Genomic DNA, 19,387 nt, shown 5'->3' on the forward strand with positions numbered 1-19,387 from the left:
TAGTCCATGGGAATACAAATCACCAAGTAAGTTGAAGGGTCTTAAATGGTTTGATTCTTTAGTCCATGGAAATACAAATCACCAGGTAAGTTAAAGGGCCTTTAAAGGTTTGACTCTTTAGTTCATTGGAATACAAATCACCAGGTAAGTTAAAGGGCCTTAAATGGTTTGATTCTTTAGTCCATGGGAATACAAATCACCAAGTAAGTTAAAGGGTCTTAAATGGTTTGACTCTTTAGTCCATTGGAATACAAATCACCAGGTAAGTTAAAGGGCCTTTAAAGGTTTGACTCTTTAGTTCATTGGAATACAAATCACCAGGTAAGTTAAAGGGCCTTAAATGGTTTGATTCTTTAGTCCATGGGAATACAAATCACCAGGTAAGTTAAAGGGCCTTAAATGGTTTGATTCTTTAGTCCATGGGAATACAAATCACCAAGTAAGTTGAAGGGTCTTAAATGGTTTGATTCTTTAGTCCATGGAAATACAAATCACCAGGTAAGTTAAAGGGCCTTTAAAGGTTTGACTCTTTAGTCCATTGGAATACAAATCACCAGGTAAGTTAAAGGGCCTTTAAAGGTTTGACTCTTTAGTTCATTGGAATACAAATCACCAGGTAAGTTAAAGGGCCTTAAATGGTTTGATTCTTTAGTCCATGGGAATACAAATCACCAAGTAAGTTAAAGGGTCTTAAATGGTTTGATTCTTTAGTCCATGGGAATACAAATCACCAGGTAAGTTAAAGGGCCTTTAAAGGTTTGACTCTTTAGTCCATTGGAATACAAATCACCAGGTAAGTTAAAGGGCCTTAAATGGTTTGATTCTTTAGTCCATGGGAATACAAATCACCAGGTAAGTTAAAGGGCCTTAAATGGTTTGATTCTTTAGTCCATGGGAATACAAATCACCAAGTAAGTTAAAGGGTCTTAAATGGTTTGATTCTTTAGTCCATGGGAATACAAATCACCAGGTAAGTTAAAGGGCCTTTAAAGGTTTGATTCTTTAGTCCATGGGAATACAAATCACCAGGTAAGTTAAAGGGCCTTAAATGGTTTGATTCTTTAGTCCATGGGAATACAAATCACCAGGTAAGTTAAAGGGCCTTAAATGGTTTGACTCTTTAGTCCATGGGAATACAAATCACCAGGTAAGTTAAAGGGACTAGTCTATGGGAATACAAATCACCAGGTAAGTTAAAGGGCCTTAAATGGTTTGATTCTTTAGTCCATGGGAATACAAATCACCAGGTAAGTTAAAGGAACTTAAATGGTTTGATTCTTTAGTCCATGGAAATACAAATCACCAGGCAAGTTAAAGGGCCTTAAATGGTTTGATTCTTTAGTCCATGGGAATACAAATCACCAGGTAAGTTAAAGGGCCTTAAATGGTTTGATTCTTTAGTCCATGGGAATACAAATCACCAGGTAAGTTAAAGGGCCTTTAAAGGTTTGATTCTTTAGTCCATGGGAATACAAATCACCAGGTAAGTTAAAGGGCCTTAAATGGTTTGATTCTTTAGTCCATGGGAATACAAATCACCAGGTAAGTTAAAGGGCCTTAAATGGTTTGACTCTTTAGTCCATGGGAATACAAATCACCAGGTAAGTTAAAGGGACTAGTCTATGGGAATACAAATCACCAGGTAAGTTAAAGGGCCTTAAATGGTTTGATTCTTTAGTCCATGGGAATACAAATCACCAGGTAAGTTAAAGGAACTTAAATGGTTTGATTCTTTAGTCCATGGAAATACAAATCACCAGGCAAGTTAAAGGGCCTTAAATGGTTTGATTCTTTAGTCCATGGGAATACAAATCACCAGGTAAGTTAAAGGGCCTTAAATGATTTGAATCTTTAGTCCATGGGAATACAAATCACCAGGTAAGTTAAAGGGCCTTAAATGGTTTGATTCTTTAGTCCATAGGAATACAAATCACCAGGTAAGTTAAAGGGCCTTAAATGGTTTGACTCTTTAGTCCATGGGAATACAAATCACCAGGTAAGTTAAAGGGACTTAAATGGTTTGATTCTTTAGTTCATGGAAATACAAATCACCTGGTAAGTTAAAGGGCCTTAAATGGTTTGATTCTTTAGTCCATGGGAATACAAATCACCAGGTAAGTTAAAGGGCCTTAAATGGTTTGATTCTTTAGTCCATGGGAATACAAATCACCAAGTAAGTTAAAGGGCCTTTAAAGGTTTGACTCTTTAGTCCATTGGAATACAAATCACCAGGTAAGTTAAAGGGCCTTAAATGGTTTGATTCTTTAGTCCATGGGAATACAAATCACCAGGTAAGTTAAAGGGCCTTTAAAGGTTTGATTCTTGAGACCACTATACTTGTTTACAGAGCAACAGTGTTAAGGTGTAAATGTGGACATCTTCATTTATCATCTTCATCTTCAAGTTATTGTCACTAAAAATGTACTATGTACAAATTAATAATGTTTGTTTTCAGTATGGTTGGCATTGTATTAAAGCTTGTCTGCTTACAGGAACTAGATTATATCATTTTGAGTTTCAATTGAGATGACAGACAGCAATAACTTCATATCCATATTATTTGTTACATATCTGGATTGAGTTGAAGCACATTTCCAGGTGTCATAATCAATGAATGATTAGTTGCATATAAACACTGTTACCATGGTGATTTTATCTCGACAGAAAGTCAACTTTCCCTACCAAAAGACCTTCACATGAGAAGACACAGCAGTCCAATGCCGCTTCATTACCATGACAACAACTTGAACCTCGAAGATGTATTTATGGAAAATGTCAAATTAGGTACAAGTTATGGAAGTACAGAGAGTGACGATGATTCTTTGAAACGATTGTCTTATGAGGATAGTACAAGTGGATCACCTAAATCCCCGTCATCTTTATTGGGACTACCCGGAATTCTGGATATTGTTGCTCCTGACGGAAAATATGGAAGGAAGGACTTGAGGGTGAGTGAGATCAGTTTTTTGGCTCACTAATTGGTTCACTAATAGGTTCACTTTTTGTAAACTTTAAAGTTTCTAAACATTGTTAAAAACTAAAGTAACTGATTGACACTAGAGGGAGCACTGACTTTACACTGGGGTCAATTTTGTTTAATGCCCACACACTGGTGTCAATTTTGTTGAATGCCCACACACTGGGGTCAATTTTGTTGAATGTGCACACACTGGGGTCAATTTTGTTGAATGTGCACACACTGGGGTCAATTTTGTTGAATGTGCACACACTGGGGTCAATTTTGTTGAATGTGCACACACTGGGGTCAATTTTGTTGAATGTCCACACACTGGGGTCGATTTTATTGAATGTCCACACACTGGGGTCAATTTTGTTGAATGTCCACACACTGGGGTCAATTTTGTTGAATGTCCACACACTGGGGTCAATTTTGTTGAATGTCCACACACTGGGATCAATTTTGTTGAATGCCCACACACTGGGGTCAATTTTGTTGAATGTCCACACACTGGGGTCAATTTTGTTGAATGTCCACACACTGGGGTCAATTTTGTTTAATGCCCACACACTGGGGTCAATTTTGTTGAATGCCCACACACTAGGGTCAATTTTGTTGAATGTCCACACACTGGGGTCAATTTTGTTGAATGTCCACACACTGGGGTCAATTTTGTTGAATTTCCATACACTGGTGTCAATTTTGCTGAATGTCCACACACTGGGTTCAATTTTGTTGAATGTCCACACACTGGGGTCAATTTTGTTGAATGTCCACACACTGGGGTCATTTTTGTTGAATGCCCACACACTGGGGTCAATTTTGTTGAATGCCCACACACTGGGGTCAATTTTGTTGAATGCCCACACACTGGGGTCAATTTTGTTTAATGCCCTCACACTGGGGTCAATTTTGTTGAATGCCCACACACTGGGGTCAATTTTGTTGAATGTCCACACACTGGGGTCAATTTTGTTGAATGTCCACACACTGGGATCAATTTTGTTGAATGCCCACACACTGGGGTCAGTTTTGTTGAATGTCCACACACTGGGGTCAATTTTGTTGAATGTCCACACACTGGGGTCAATTTTGTTGAATTTCCATACACTGGTGTCAATTTTGCTGAATGTCCACACACTGGGTTCAATTTTGTTGAATGTCCACACACTGGGGTCAATTTTGTTGAATGTCCACACACTGGGGTCATTTTTGTTGAATGCCCACACACTGGGGTCAATTTTGTTGAATGTCCACACACTGGGGTCGATTTTGTTGAATGCCCACACACTGGGGTCAATTTTGTTGAATGTCCACACACTGGGGTCAATTTTGTTGAATGTCCACACACTGGGGTCAATTTTGTTGAATTTCCATACACTGGGGTCAATTTTGTTGAATGCCCACACACTGGGGTCAATTTTGTTGAATGCCCACACACTGGGGTCAATTTTGTTGAATGCCTACACACTGGGGTCAATTTTGTTGAATTTCCATACACTGGGGTCAATTTTGTTTAATGCCCACACACTAGGGTAAATTTTGTTGAATGTCCACACACTGGGGTCAATTTTGTTGAATTTCCATACACTGGGGTCAATTTTGTTTAATGCCCACACACTAGGGTCAATTTTGTTGAATGTCCACACACTGGGGTCAATTTTGTTGAATTTCCATACACTGGTGTCAATTTTGCTGAATGTCCACACACTGGGTTCAATTTTGTTGAATTTCCATACACTGGGGTAAATTTTGTTGAATGCCCACACACTGGGGTCAATTTTGTTGAATGCCCACACACTAGGGTCAATTTTGTTGAATGTCCACACACTGGGGTCAATTTTGTTGAATTTCCATACACTGGGGTCAATTTTGTTGAATTTCCATACACTGGTGTCAATTTTGCTGAATGTCCACACACTGGGTTCAATTTTGTTGAATTTCCATACACTGGGGTCAATTTTGTTTAATGCCCACACACTAGGGTCAATTTTGTTGAATGTCCACACACTGGGGTCAATTTTGTTGAATTTCCATACACTGGTGTCAATTTTGCTGAATGTCCACACACTGGGTTCAATTTTGTTGAATGTCCACACACTGGGGTCAATTTTGTTGAATGTCCACACACTGGGGTCAATTTTGTTGAATTTCCACACACTGGGGTCAATTTTGTTGAATTTCCATACACTGGTGTCAATTTTGCTGAATGTCCACACACTGGGTTCAATTTTGTTGAATGCCCACACACTGGGTTCAATTTTGTTGAATGTCCACACACTGGGGTCAATTTTGTTGAATGTCCACACACTGGGGTCAATTTTGTTGAATGCCCACACACTGGGTTCAATTTTGTTTAATGCCCACACACTAGGGTCAATTTTGTTGAATGTCCACACACTGGGGTCAATTTTGTTGAATTTCCATACACTGGTGTCAATTTTGCTGAATGTCCACACACTGGGTTCAATTTTGTTGAATGCCCACACACTGGGGTCAATTTTGTTGAATGTCCACACACTGGGGTCAATTTTGTTGAATTTCCATACACTGGTGTCAATTTTGCTGAATGTCCACACACTGGGTTCAATTTTGTTGAATGCCCACACACTGGGATCAATTTTGTTTAATGCCCACACACTGGGATCAATTTTGTTGAATGTCCACACACTGGGGTCAATTTTGTTGAATGTCCACACACTGGGGTCAATTTTGTTGAATGTCCACACACTGGGGTCAATTTTGTTGAATGTCCACACACTGGGGTAAATTTTGTTGAATGTCCACACACTGGGGTCAATTTTGTTGAATGTCCACACACTGGGGTCAATTTTGTTGAATTTCCATACACTGGTGTCAATTTTGCTGAATGTCCACACACTGGGTTCAATTTTGTTGAATGTCCACACACTGGGGTCAATTTTGTTGAATGTCCACACACTGGGGTCATTTTTGTTGAATGCCCACACACTGGGGTCAATTTTGTTGAATGTCCACACACTGGGGTCGATTTTGTTGAATGCCCACACACTGGGGTCAATTTTGTTGAATGTCCACACACTGGGGTCAATTTTGTTGAATGTCCACACACTGGGGTCAATTTTGTTGAATTTCCATACACTGGGGTCAATTTTGTTGAATGCCCACACACTGGGGTCAATTTTGTTGAATGCCCACACACTGGGGTCAATTTTGTTGAATGCCCACACACTGGGGTCAATTTTGTTGAATTTCCATACACTGGGGTCAATTTTGTTTAATGCCCACACACTAGGGTAAATTTTGTTGAATGTCCACACACTGGGGTCAATTTTGTTGAATTTCCATACACTGGGGTCAATTTTGTTTAATGCCCACACACTAGGGTCAATTTTGTTGAATGTCCACACACTGGGGTCAATTTTGTTGAATTTCCATACACTGGTGTCAATTTTGCTGAATGTCCACACACTGGGTTCAATTTTGTTGAATTTCCATACACTGGGGTAAATTTTGTTGAATGCCCACACACTGGGGTCAATTTTGTTGAATGCCCACACACTAGGGTCAATTTTGTTGAATGTCCACACACTGGGGTCAATTTTGTTGAATTTCCATACACTGGGGTCAATTTTGTTGAATTTCCATACACTGGTGTCAATTTTGCTGAATGTCCACACACTGGGTTCAATTTTGTTGAATTTCCATACACTGGGGTCAATTTTGTTTAATGCCCACACACTAGGGTCAATTTTGTTGAATGTCCACACACTGGGGTCAATTTTGTTGAATTTCCATACACTGGTGTCAATTTTGCTGAATGTCCACACACTGGGTTCAATTTTGTTGAATGTCCACACACTGGGGTCAATTTTGTTGAATGTCCACACACTGGGGTCAATTTTGTTGAATTTCCACACACTGGGGTCAATTTTGTTGAATTTCCATACACTGGTGTCAATTTTGCTGAATGTCCACACACTGGGTTCAATTTTGTTGAATGCCCACACACTGGGTTCAATTTTGTTGAATGTCCACACACTGGGGTCAATTTTGTTGAATGTCCACACACTGGGGTCAATTTTGTTGAATGCCCACACACTGGGTTCAATTTTGTTTAATGCCCACACACTAGGGTCAATTTTGTTGAATGTCCACACACTGGGGTCAATTTTGTTGAATTTCCATACACTGGTGTCAATTTTGCTGAATGTCCACACACTGGGTTCAATTTTGTTGAATGCCCACACACTGGGGTCAATTTTGTTGAATGTCCACACACTGGGGTCAATTTTGTTGAATTTCCATACACTGGTGTCAATTTTGCTGAATGTCCACACACTGGGTTCAATTTTGTTGAATGCCCACACACTGGGATCAATTTTGTTTAATGCCCACACACTGGGATCAATTTTGTTGAATGTCCACACACTGGGGTCAATTTTGTTGAATGTCCACACACTGGGGTCAATTTTGTTGAATGTCCACACACTGGGGTCAATTTTGTTGAATGTCCACACACTGGGGTCAATTTTGTTGAATGTCCACACACTGGGGTCAATTTTGTTGAATGTCCACACACTGGGGTCAATTTTGTTGAATGTCCACACACTGGGGTCAATTTTGTTTAATGCCCACACACTAGGGTCAATTTTGTTGAATGTCCACACACTGGGGTCAATTTTGTTGAATTTCCATACACTGGTGTCAATTTTGCTGAATGTCCACACACTGGGTTCAATTTTGTTGAATTTCCATACACTGGGGTAAATTTTGTTGAATGCCCACACACTGGGGTCAATTTTGTTGAATGTCCACACACTGGGGTCAATTTTGTTGAATGTCCACACACTGGGGTCAATTTTGTTGAATTTCCATACACTGGGGTCAATTTTGTTGAATTTCCATACACTGGGGTCAATTTTGTTGAATGTCCACACACTGGGGTCAATTTTGTTGAATTTCCACACACTGGTGTCAATTTTGCTGAATGTCCACACACTGGGGTCAATTTTGTTGAATTTCCATACACTGGGGTCAATTTTGTTGAATGTCCACACACTGGTGTAAATTTTGTTGAATTTCCACACACTGGTGTCAATTTTGCTGAATGTCCACACACTGGGGTCAATTTTGTTGAATGTCCACACACTGGGGTCAATTTTGTTGAATTTCCACACACTGGTGTCAATTTTGCTGAATGTCCACACACTGGGGTCAATTTTGTTGAATTTCCATACACTGGGGTCAATTTTGTTGAATTTCCACACACTGGTGTCAATTTTGCTGAATGTCCACACACTGGGGTCAATTTTGTTGAATTTCCATACACTGGGGTCAATTTTGTTGAATGTCCACACACTGGTGTAAATTTTGTTGAATGCCCACACACTGGGGTAAATTTTGTTGAATGGCCCACACCAGTGTTCTCCCCAGGCTCAGAGGCAAGCACGGCGGTCTAATTTGCATGCTAATTTGTATTACTAATTTGCATACTTTTCAGGATTCACTCTCACAAAAACAAACATACAAGACAGTATTAAAATGTATGAGAGACTTTATTTAAATTACATATTAATACTTTACATAATATACCATAATTTGACAAGATCGTCATTTAATGTGAACTGTTCCATAAAACTTAGTCTAAACTATTCCTTCTGACTTTGTTGTGCTCCAAACATTGGCTGCCTTACTGTAGTTAAACTCGTCATAGACGTGCACGGGTCTTTGTTCCATAAAGAAGATCCACTCCTTGCAATCATGTTGTGCTTTGAGCATTAACTGCACAACATTCCTAGTGGGAAAAAATGAAAAATAATAAAAAAAAACAATGAGAATTGAGGTTCAAATAAATGTAAACATAACAATTGAATTGTGCCACGATCGGGAACCCAGTGCCGTATGGATAGCATTTCGTCTGCAAAACATGTTGTTTACATGTTGGTTTTGTCAGGTCAACGACGAGGAGACTCTGGAATTTCGAGGGAAAAAAAACATGAGGTCACTATTCAATTAAAATTAAAACGTAACGATAGAATTATGTATACAAATCGGGATTCCATCGATCATAGCGTGTGATGATAGCAGCTGTCGTTTGCAAGACGTTGACAGGCCGCCATCTTGGAAATACCTACACAGGTCAACATGTGACCGGAAGATTACAAAATTCGATTTTTTTTTTTCCTTGGACAAATTATAACATACACGTACCCATTAATCTATGAAGATATCCATAAATAATCTAAAAAAAGTTGACAGTAACGAGTGATGTTTTTTTTTTCATGTCGTGTCTATACCAGCCTCGTGTCTAAGATGTTGATTGAAATCGGTGTAGGTCTACCATGTTCGGTGTTCTTACGATCGGCAAAACATACACACACTGGCATTTTATTTCTAAAATTACGAAATCTTACCTGAACAATTGACCTTAACCAGGGAAATGTCTTTTTCCACGACTCATCAAAACCAGCCTCACGCCGTTTCTGTGTTTCTACACGCTTCCGTTTCTGTGCTGTGCTAGCGGTGATTGTACGTTTTAGCCGGGCGGCATCACCTTTTTTTCCTTTACATGTTTTGTCATATAGCATCTCGGTGTTTGCAACTTGAGTGACAATTTGTTCCCCATTGACAGTGTCTGTACTTCACACGTGTTTAACAATGGGACTGTTTAATTTGTCCCGGCAAGTTCAAACCGCCGTGGCGTAGACGATGATAATTTATGCAGTGCTACGTGTGAGCAGGTCAAATGGATGTAAACAATGCATCCTATTAGCATGGCGGTGAAGTTGTAAGCATGGCGGTCCGAGCCCAAGCGTGGCGGCCGGGTCGCCAAGCATGGCGGTGCCGCCATGCTTTGTTCTATGTGGGGAGAACACTGGCCCACACACTGGGGTCAATTTTGTTGAATTTCCATACACTGGGGTCAATTTTGTTGATTGTCCACACACTGGTGTCAATTTTGTTGAATGTGCACACACTGGGGTCAATTTTGTTGAATGTCCACACACTGGTGTCAATTTTGCTGAATGTCCACACACTGGGGTAAATTTTGTTGAATGCCCACACACTGGGGTAAATTTTGTTGAATGTCCATACACTGGGGTCAATTTTGTTGAATGTCCACACACTAGGGTCAATTTTGTTGAATGTCCACACACTGGGATCAGTTTTGTTGAATGCCCACAAATCATGCAATCATTACAGTATTTATTTTCCTTGATTTTAGATTCGTAGTGATGATGTCGGTTTTGGTTTTGTTGTTCGTGGTACAAGTCCTATCTATGTACATACCGTGGATCCAGCGGGACCCGCTGCTGCCGCTGGCCTTAAGGTAAAATATACAATAAAAGAGTAATATGGTATTAACAGTGGCATTTTATTGCGAAATTTGCATACCGTAAATTTTTACTGATTGTTGTCAGTTGTTGTCAACGTACTTTACATTTTCGACTTCTTCTTAAAAAATATAAGCTGCATGGGTGTCACTACAAATGTACGTCGGTTTGTCGAACTTGTGAATTTTTGATCATTCTAGTCTAGTGCGTTGTCATGTTTATTTGCTTTCTATTTTTGAACACAACGGAAACCAAGTGTCACACTTTCTTTCAGTCAGCTGGCAAGTGTTTAACTTGTTAGTCCCCGTTCGGACGAAATCCGAAAACGGGGACTTATAATTCGGTCTCCATCCGTGCGTCCGTCCAGAGTCATATCTCAGAATCCCTTGGACCAATTCCGTTCATTCTTTGCATGTGCCTAGTACTTTATGTGGAACATATGCACGTGCAGTGGTTTAGCGAATCGATTCAAAATGGCCTACTGGTAGCCATCTTGTTTTTTGAAAATGTTGTATTTTGGACATACTTTGTCAGTTTTCATTCAAACTTGGTACATAGATTATACATGTTAGGATACATGTCCATGACGATTTATTTATTTCAAAGATGGCCGACTGGCAGCCATCTTGTTTTTTGAAAATGTCGTATTTTGGAAGTTTTCATTCAAATTTAGTACATAGATCATACATGTTAGGATACATGTCCCCAACCATCTGTGAGTTCCTGAGTCTGTCCCTGTGTCCGTCCGTCCGTCCGTGCGTCAGTCTGTTCAGAGTCATATTCCAGAATCCTGTGGACCGATTCCGTTCATTCTTTGCATGTGCCTAGTACCTTATGTGGGACATATGCACATGCAGTGGTTTAGCGATTCGATTCAAAATGGCTGACTGGCAGCCATCTTGTTTTTTGAAAATGTTGTATTTTGGACATGCTTTGTCAGTTGTCATTCAAACTTGGTACATGGATTATACATGTTAGGATACATGTCCATGACGATTTATTTCGCAATTGGATTAAAGATGGTCGACTGGCAGGCATCTTGTGTTTTTTTTTATGCGGTATCTTGGACGTGCTCTGTCAGTTTTCATTCAAATTTGGCACATATATGTACTTTATACATGTTAGGATGCATGTCCATGACAATTTGTTTCAAAATCTGGTCAAGGATGGCCGATAGACAGCCATCTGACTTTTTGGCCTTACTACTATATTTCCACAATTTATGTACCATTTTCATTCATATTTGGCACATACATCATGCATATCAGTGTGTTTCATAATGAGATCAAAGATGGCCAAATAACGGCTGTTTTATTTTTGGCCATATTACTACTACACGGAATACGTGTTTTGATGTAAATAAACAATCTGTTGTATACGCCACTTGGAACTCAAGTTTCAAGGACACACTCGTGACAACCCCTCCACTTTAATATGACGAGCACAAAGAGAACTTTCAAAAATTTAATGGGGACTGTGTCATTTTCAATGACTTGTTAATTAATGAACACCAGAAATAGTAAATGTGCATAACAGGTTGAGAATAAAACTTAAAAGATTAGATCAGCTGAGATGGGATGGGATGTCTTCAGAGTTGTGGTCAACATATCCCGTTACAGGATAGCCCTGAGTATAGTCCTGTAGGTTCTCAGTTGTGTATAGATGGATTTTGTTCCAACTTGGTACATGTACATACATTAAACATAATGAATGCCTACTTATTTGGATCTGTACTAAAGCCGTGATGTACGAGCAACATGTGGATCCCTTATGCCAGATGTGTACCACAGTCTCATTATCACAATGGAACATGACACGTTTACCAAACCATGAATACCCCCAAATTAAACAGGCTAGCAAAATGGGGAGTAACACTTTCCATGCAATGGAGAGTTCAGGACTATTGGTTGGTAGGATTTTTTCCCAGGGTGAGGAAAACCATTCGCCATTGAAGTAACCACTGTGACCAAGTGGAAATCCATTCAAGGTGCGGCAGTCCACGACGATTGCAGAAAGTTAGCTGTTCCATTCCATGTTGGTAGGAAATCTCTCCACCACGGTAGATCTAGGTGGAAAGCTGCTGACAACTTCAATAATAATAATAACTTTATTACACAACTGCACCATCAGTGGGTGCTGTATGGTAAGGATACAGATCAGAAAAAACAAACACAAATAAAGAAAAACAACAAAAGTTTCAAAATTACAAACAAATCAAAGGGTAAATACCGTATTACCCCGGGCACGCGCCCCTCCCTGGGCAAGCGCCCACCCCCTGTTTTCACAAAAGTTACATGTTGGGGACATCCTCGGTTAAACGCCCAGGGTGATTTTTAGCCAAGAACAATAACAATAAAGTTGTATTAGTTTTGTTTGTGTTTTTACGTAAAAACTCATTGGAACTTAACGACGTAAGATGAACCACGCAGCATGTGGCGGACACGTTCTGCTTTCTCTTCATTCACGATGAATTCAATATTGCAATATTGCAACGATCCATACCTTGGTGAGTGGTTTGAACCGGGGGTTTGAAGCACTTAGCTTTGGTTTCAAAACGTAGCATTTCGCTGACTGTGAATCCATAACGGGAGCTAGCACTTTTGAGACATCACGTCGTAAACTTGCTACTTTCTTTCCATCCTTCATCACAGCATGTGGATTATTTTTCAGTTGTTGAAGAAAAAACATTTTGCCGACCTCAAGTCCATTACGTTAACCATAATGAGGCATGCCGACGATGGGAACTTGTTGCATCATCGTTATTTTTGTAATTTTGTCACGAGTGTGGGTGCGTGAATAAATCATGTTAATGAGGTCGACCAGAGTTTATTTTCAGTCTGTTTTTTATGTATCGCCATTTGGATATGTTTATGTATTCACAATAGTTTGTAAACATTTCACATCAGTAATAAAAGGTTTATTTGTTTCATAACTCTGTCTGCTATTCTTCAGTAATTACGATGCGATGTATCAATACGTGCGTGAACAAAATTATGCTAATGAGGTCATCGTCATCTTGGATTACAAGCGGTAGTTTTTCCCCGGCTGTTTCGACTTGCACTGATCACGGTTACCGGTACTAAAAAAGTAACCGTGCATTGTTTACAATACTTACCATACTTTGTAGCCAATTTCAGTGAGTAATACAACTTCATTCGCTGAAAATAAAACAAGTTTTATTCTTGAAATTCGACCCTGTGTCTTAGTGTTCCCACAGTTCTTGACCGAGTGCTCACGTTTATTGAAACCTCGCATAAATCAAGAAATAAGTTCGTGTACAAAGTGTACGAAAGCATTCCTTTATTTGACCTTATCATATGATCACAAAAACAACTTTTTAAAACTTTTTTTGGGGTGGTCTAAGAGGGTATTTTTTTCTTGAGTGAAGAAGCAACAGTCAAGGATGAAATGTTTTTCATCTTCTACAGTACCTGTGTTGCTTTTTTTACACAATCTGTAATTTGCCTCCATTCTTGGAAATTTTCTCCTGCCAATTCAATTTCCAAATTATGGTCACTAAGTCTAAACTTGGTATCCATTCTTCTCAAATTGAAGTCCTGAATTTCTGTTAAATATCCTTCAAATTCATATTCCATTTTAAACAAATTATACGTTCTTAGTTTGTTTCCTGATTTTCCGTTTTTTGGGACATGACTAAGTTGCTGATACCATGTTTGTATATATTTATTTTTTAATTTTTCTTCCAACAATTTTGTTAATTCAGCGATGTTTCCCACTTTATATATTTTATTTACTTCAGATAAGTCAGCATGTCCAAGAATTGTTTTAACATGTTTTATCCAGCTTGAGTTTGAGGACACTGTTTCTTTAAGTGCACTTTTTAGAATATGATTTTCAGGTAACAATGACAATCTGTGCTAATATTTAATTAGCGATAAAGTTGCCTTAATCCTTATAGGAATTCTACCAATTTCGCCTCTTATGCCAATCAATGGTGTTACTTTACTAACACCTAAAATAAACCGGTAAAAGTGGTTGCATGCTTGCTCCAAGTAATTGTTTTCATTTGTAATTTCATTAGCCCATTGTGCGATGGAGTGAGGCAGATGTAGATGCCAGGTCGATCATACATCTCAAAAAGATTCGCCCAACTGGTACACATTTACATGCAAAACTAAGTGTGCCAATTAATGACAATAGTTCACGTTTGGTGCATACTGTTATGGAAGTCCATTTCTGGGTGATATGGTTTATATCATACAGTTTGTTAGTTGGCAATCGCATAACCCATGTCCACCGTGTCTAGTTCGATGCCTAAGAATGTTAGTACAGTTGTTAGACCCTCCAGCTTGTCTGGTGCGATAGGGACTCTAAGATCCTTACATATTGATAACATTGAGTCAAGACTGTCCGCACATGTTTGAGAGTTAGGTGGCCCTGCAATGAGGTAATCATTCATATAATGAAGAATATTGTTATTTTTGGAGCAATTGCACACAATCCAGTTAATGGCTTCGGCAATTCGATTAAATAAAAAAGGCGCTGAACGAAGCCCGAAAGGTAACACATACAGTCAAAAAAATAAAAACTATCTCATTTGTAGCCTAGCAAGTGCCAGTCTCCACGTCGCACGGCCAAACGCCCTCTATCGGCGACCTATTTATGCTTGTCATTAAACAAGATGGCGTCAGAGGTTACAGGTCGAATGTCGAACTGGTCAGACGAAGAAACAAGATTATTGATATCTGTTTGGAGAGAATCGAATATTCAAGGAATGATGGACGGAACGTCTAGGGATGCTAGAGTATGTGCTGTGATTGCAGAAAAAGCAGCTGAAAAGCGGTTGGACAGGACATCATTACAATCATTGTTTTTTAGACGTGTGAGAATGTAGATTGTATTGCCCAAGTTGGTTGATCATTTTCACAGCATCATCAACAGTTGCATAATGGAGTGAGAATTCTTCTTTGTCAATATTGCCATTATTGGCTGTGCATTATAATACGATGCCCTCCATTCTTTTTTAGTTGTAAACCCAAGGAGTTCACAACAAAATTTGGAAAGGAGGGTTTCCAGAATGGTCCTATGGCATGTCCTGCTTTGAGCTCTTTTAAAATTGCTGCAGTGATTGTTTGTGGATCGTTTCATGACTGTGTTCAGGACCTGTGAAGCACAAATCTGCACCTCTGGAAATGTCTAACAATATTGAAGCGACGACTTGTTTTTTTGGATGATCATGGAGTTTGTCGGAGAAGACTTCTTGTTTGAGTGATGTTGTCAGATACATGTACAGCAAAGACACCATGCTAGTGGGTTTTATCATTCCTGCGAAATGACTGTGGTGTGAAGCTTCATTGCTAACCGACCTAGTTGTGATTTGTACGAAAGAACTGCTTGTCTTGGGTTTGATCAGTGGAATAACACAGATTGCATTTTTGGAAGGCTGCCATTTTGGCTTGGATCAAAACAGCGCCCTCTATTGTAGTCTCTACAAATTTGTTGTTGTTGACCTGTATATGGATTTTCCCGTGGCTAATTTCTGTAGCAATCTTTATTGTTGTGGCCAGATTTTCCACACCCAGAGCATCGCAGACTGATGATTTTGGCTCTGGAAATATTCGTAATCGAGTTAACATTAATATTCACATGGCTCCAATTATTTTGTCTGTGATATCCGGAAGTATTGCGGATAAAGGCTTTGTCGTATGCAAGCCATGCTGCCGGTTCAAAATGTTTTGTCTTTCTTGCGATGAATCGCTGGTAATTAAATAATAATGCAGTAAACTGTTTGATAGGGGGGGGGGGGGTGATACGTAAGCAGCATATGTTGAAAAACAGTCAAGCCAGGTTTCAATGTTGTCAATCGATTTCCGCTTTTGTTGTGTGGTCGTGGTCGAACTATGGTTATTATTGTCAGCTGTGTCAGCTGGGAGTATGTTATCTTGGTGAAGATCGGTAAGATCAATGACCTTACCCCGAACAGCGAGCGAGTTGAGCATGGTTTGTTCAATTTATGGTAGCTGTAGATGCATTGGTGAAACGAAGGCTTGTACCCTTGATGCCAGACCAATGTTGTTTAGCGGCTTTTGCTGCAGTGATGTAGAGAACAATGGTTGGTGCAGTACGTCTCCTGCAACCTCGGCAAAGACGTAGCGACAAGTTTTCGTTTCTGTTCACAGTAACTACCCAAAATGAAAAGTTGTTACGTGTTGGATGACTTAGTATCGTGGTCATTTTGGCATAATTGAATACATTTATGCAGAATATTAGGGGTTGACCGAATACACACATATTGCACATATACGACAATGGTTTGTTCCAACAAAGATGTAAATTTGTCAAGTGTCACTATTTCGAAGTGTACATTTCTGTTGCGAACACGTCACAAACATTTTACTACTTTTCTTTGATACAACAAAGTACCATACGCCATATCCATCCATCCATCCGTCTTCTGATGAGAAACCAATAAAGGTGTCGGTGAATGATATTTTACTCAATGAAAAGACTTTTTAAAGGTGTTTTATCTATTTAACAAAACAAAAATATCAACACTGCGGAAGGGTTACATTCTGTGGTGATGGAATGTAACACATGTAATTTATTAATTATTAATTATTAAGTGACTTTTGATACTGGCATCATGTCTTACATGATTGGGTGTTTTTCAAAGACTAAAATTCGAGCTACGCAATTTTATCATGGGTGGAACAGGAATCATATTGCAAATGTACTTGAATTTACTAGTACTGCAAAATCTGTATTAGAAGCTGCATCCTTAATAGAAGCCGCACCCATTCTTTTTGAACAATTGAGACGCCATTTCTCATATGTGTAGATGCTCTAATAGAAGCCGCATCTTCTTTGTTGTATTGTTCTATTTTATTAGAAGCTGCGGCTTTAAATACAGATTTTACAGTACTTCGATAGCGAAGCTGAGAAACGGATGGAAGAAGCTGGGGTAATGCATTTCTATTCATAGGCTGTGTGTTTAGGGGGGGACATTTGTAATTTAATACTTTTTGTAATTTGATTTCTAGGTTGGTCAGTACATTGCAACAGTGAATAGTGTCAATGTTTTACACATGGACCACACAGAAGCTGCCCGAATCATTGTCAAGGTGCCAAACGTAGTTAATCTAACAGTTTTAGAGAAGAATTAAACTCGCCATCCACTCAAGCCATACTTCACTAACTTCCTGTCGAAGGATATCATCTTTTTAGAATCAAGATTTCTTTTTACCTTGTATTTTTTTTATTATTAAATTAGTTTTACTGTAATTGAATAGAAATTGTTTATATGTACATTTATCTATAGTCATATTATTTCTCCTTTTTATGGCGCTGTTTTTTTTGGTGTCAAAATGCACCTTTCTAATTGAACTCAGGCTACAATGTGTTTCACCCAAAGAGTGGGGATATTGCATCATATGTCCAATATGGGACAACGTGTGCAATGTATATGTGTATAACGAATTGTTCACAAAATTCATGATGTGGAACATTTCAATGACAGTAAATTAAAGGACTGTGATCGTCACACCATGTTTGTGATAAACATTGATTTTCCCTCAATTCAATGTGTTCTTTTCATGAAATCACAAGTACGAGTTTTGACCCTGACGCGACTTGCATTAATTACCACCAGTGTCTCTTTTGATACCTTCCAATCACCAAAGAAATTATCCAGTTGAAGCTTGGTAACATCCCAGTCAAAGTTGCCATCTTTGTTCATACGAGTCCAATAACTCATGCATACATGGCATGACATGTTTTATTTTTAGTTTAGTAATCATACACTGGTTATATCTAGTACTGGTACTCGTCACCAAAAACCTTTCCAGATCTAATGATATATGTACAAGGGTTTAATTAAAAACAAGTATAAATATTCAAATTAAAAAAAAAAAATGTTTCAAAATTGTTTAACTAACAATAATATGATGAACTGCAAGATTCTATTATCAAATGAACAATGTTTCAAATTATACCAAACCAATGATAACCAGGGATTATATTTTCACTGAAAGTTACTGATGTTTCCACCTAATAATCATGATATAAATGATTTTGATTTAATCATATGAGCAAGTTCCATGAACAGTAAATAAAAGAATCGGTTTTATAATTCGTTAGCTCACTCAACATAAGTACAAATGTGTATAACAAAATAAAATTTATTCGTAACACAATTTTTCCAATATTTCAGCATTCAATCTTGTATTGTCTATTTTTTTTAAGTATTTTTGACAAACCTTTTGATTATGTTGATAATAATGCAATTATGAAATAACTTTTACCAATGGATATTTAATATTTTTGTAATATTTTAAAATGTTTAATATAGATTTTCTAATGATATCTCTTTACTTTATTGTTCAATGTATATAATCATGTTTGAAGTTCTCTTGAAATACAGTCCAAATAAAAGTGTATTTTATTGACTATTAGAAAGTGACTTACACTATATTTTTCTGGAGAGAAATATTTACTTATTATATACAAAATATCAGAATCATTTTTTTGAAACATTTCAACTGACTGAAATGCTGGATATGTGCCTTTCACAGGTTATATTCCTGACATTCTGAAATAAGCTGTAATATTTGTCTGTGTTCTGTTCTGTCCTTTAGGATGTGAAATAAAAGTGAAACCTTCCTTCACCAACAAGTCCTGACTTACTGACAGACGTGAATTAATACATTATGCGCATAAGTAACCTAACTATTAATGGGTGAGGGTAGGACAAAATTATGAAAAAGCAAAAGAACAATAAATATAGAAACTTTGGCATATTTGAAACAGTTATAAAAAAATATTGAAGTGAGTGTGGGTGCAAGGAACGATATAATACAGCTGAGAAACATTGATTACAAATGATTTTGCAGAGAAAATAAACTGAAAAAAGAGATGTGTGTGTTTAGTTTTTCAACTCACAAAATACCTCCAAAAATAAGAAAATATTACGCTATAGCCAAGGATTATTTGTATGTTCGGTTTTCTTGCTTAGGCAAAATGGTGTGCAAATTGTCAGAGGCTGATACGAGTTAGTTGAAAAAGACTGGTAATTTTATTTGAGAGCATTTTGTGCACTGTGCGTTAGAAACGTAGAGAAGCAGTGTACTGCGAACATTTGAAATCTGTCCTACCT

General features: G+C 38.3%; 1 protein-coding gene across 1 annotated transcript in view; it reads left to right on the plus strand.

Moving 5' to 3' along the window:
• The window catches only part of LOC100374782 (DEP domain-containing mTOR-interacting protein-like), a 40,545-nt gene extending 21,398 nt beyond the window's left edge, over positions 1-19,147 (plus strand). Inside the window, exons 7-9 of the mRNA XM_085493420.1 lie at positions 2,665-2,948; positions 10,167-10,271; positions 17,277-19,147. Of these exons, the coding sequence (XP_085349546.1) occupies positions 2,665-2,948; positions 10,167-10,271; positions 17,277-17,399 (512 nt within the window). The 3' untranslated portion in view covers positions 17,400-19,147. The remainder of the gene's footprint in view (positions 1-2,664; positions 2,949-10,166; positions 10,272-17,276) is intronic.
• The last annotated feature ends 240 nt before the right edge of the window (positions 19,148-19,387 follow it).

The sequence above is a fragment of the Saccoglossus kowalevskii genome, chromosome 18, assembly GCF_978046115.1.
Source record: "Saccoglossus kowalevskii chromosome 18, keSacKowa6.1, whole genome shotgun sequence".
NCBI classification, from domain to species: domain Eukaryota; kingdom Metazoa; phylum Hemichordata; class Enteropneusta; family Harrimaniidae; genus Saccoglossus; species Saccoglossus kowalevskii.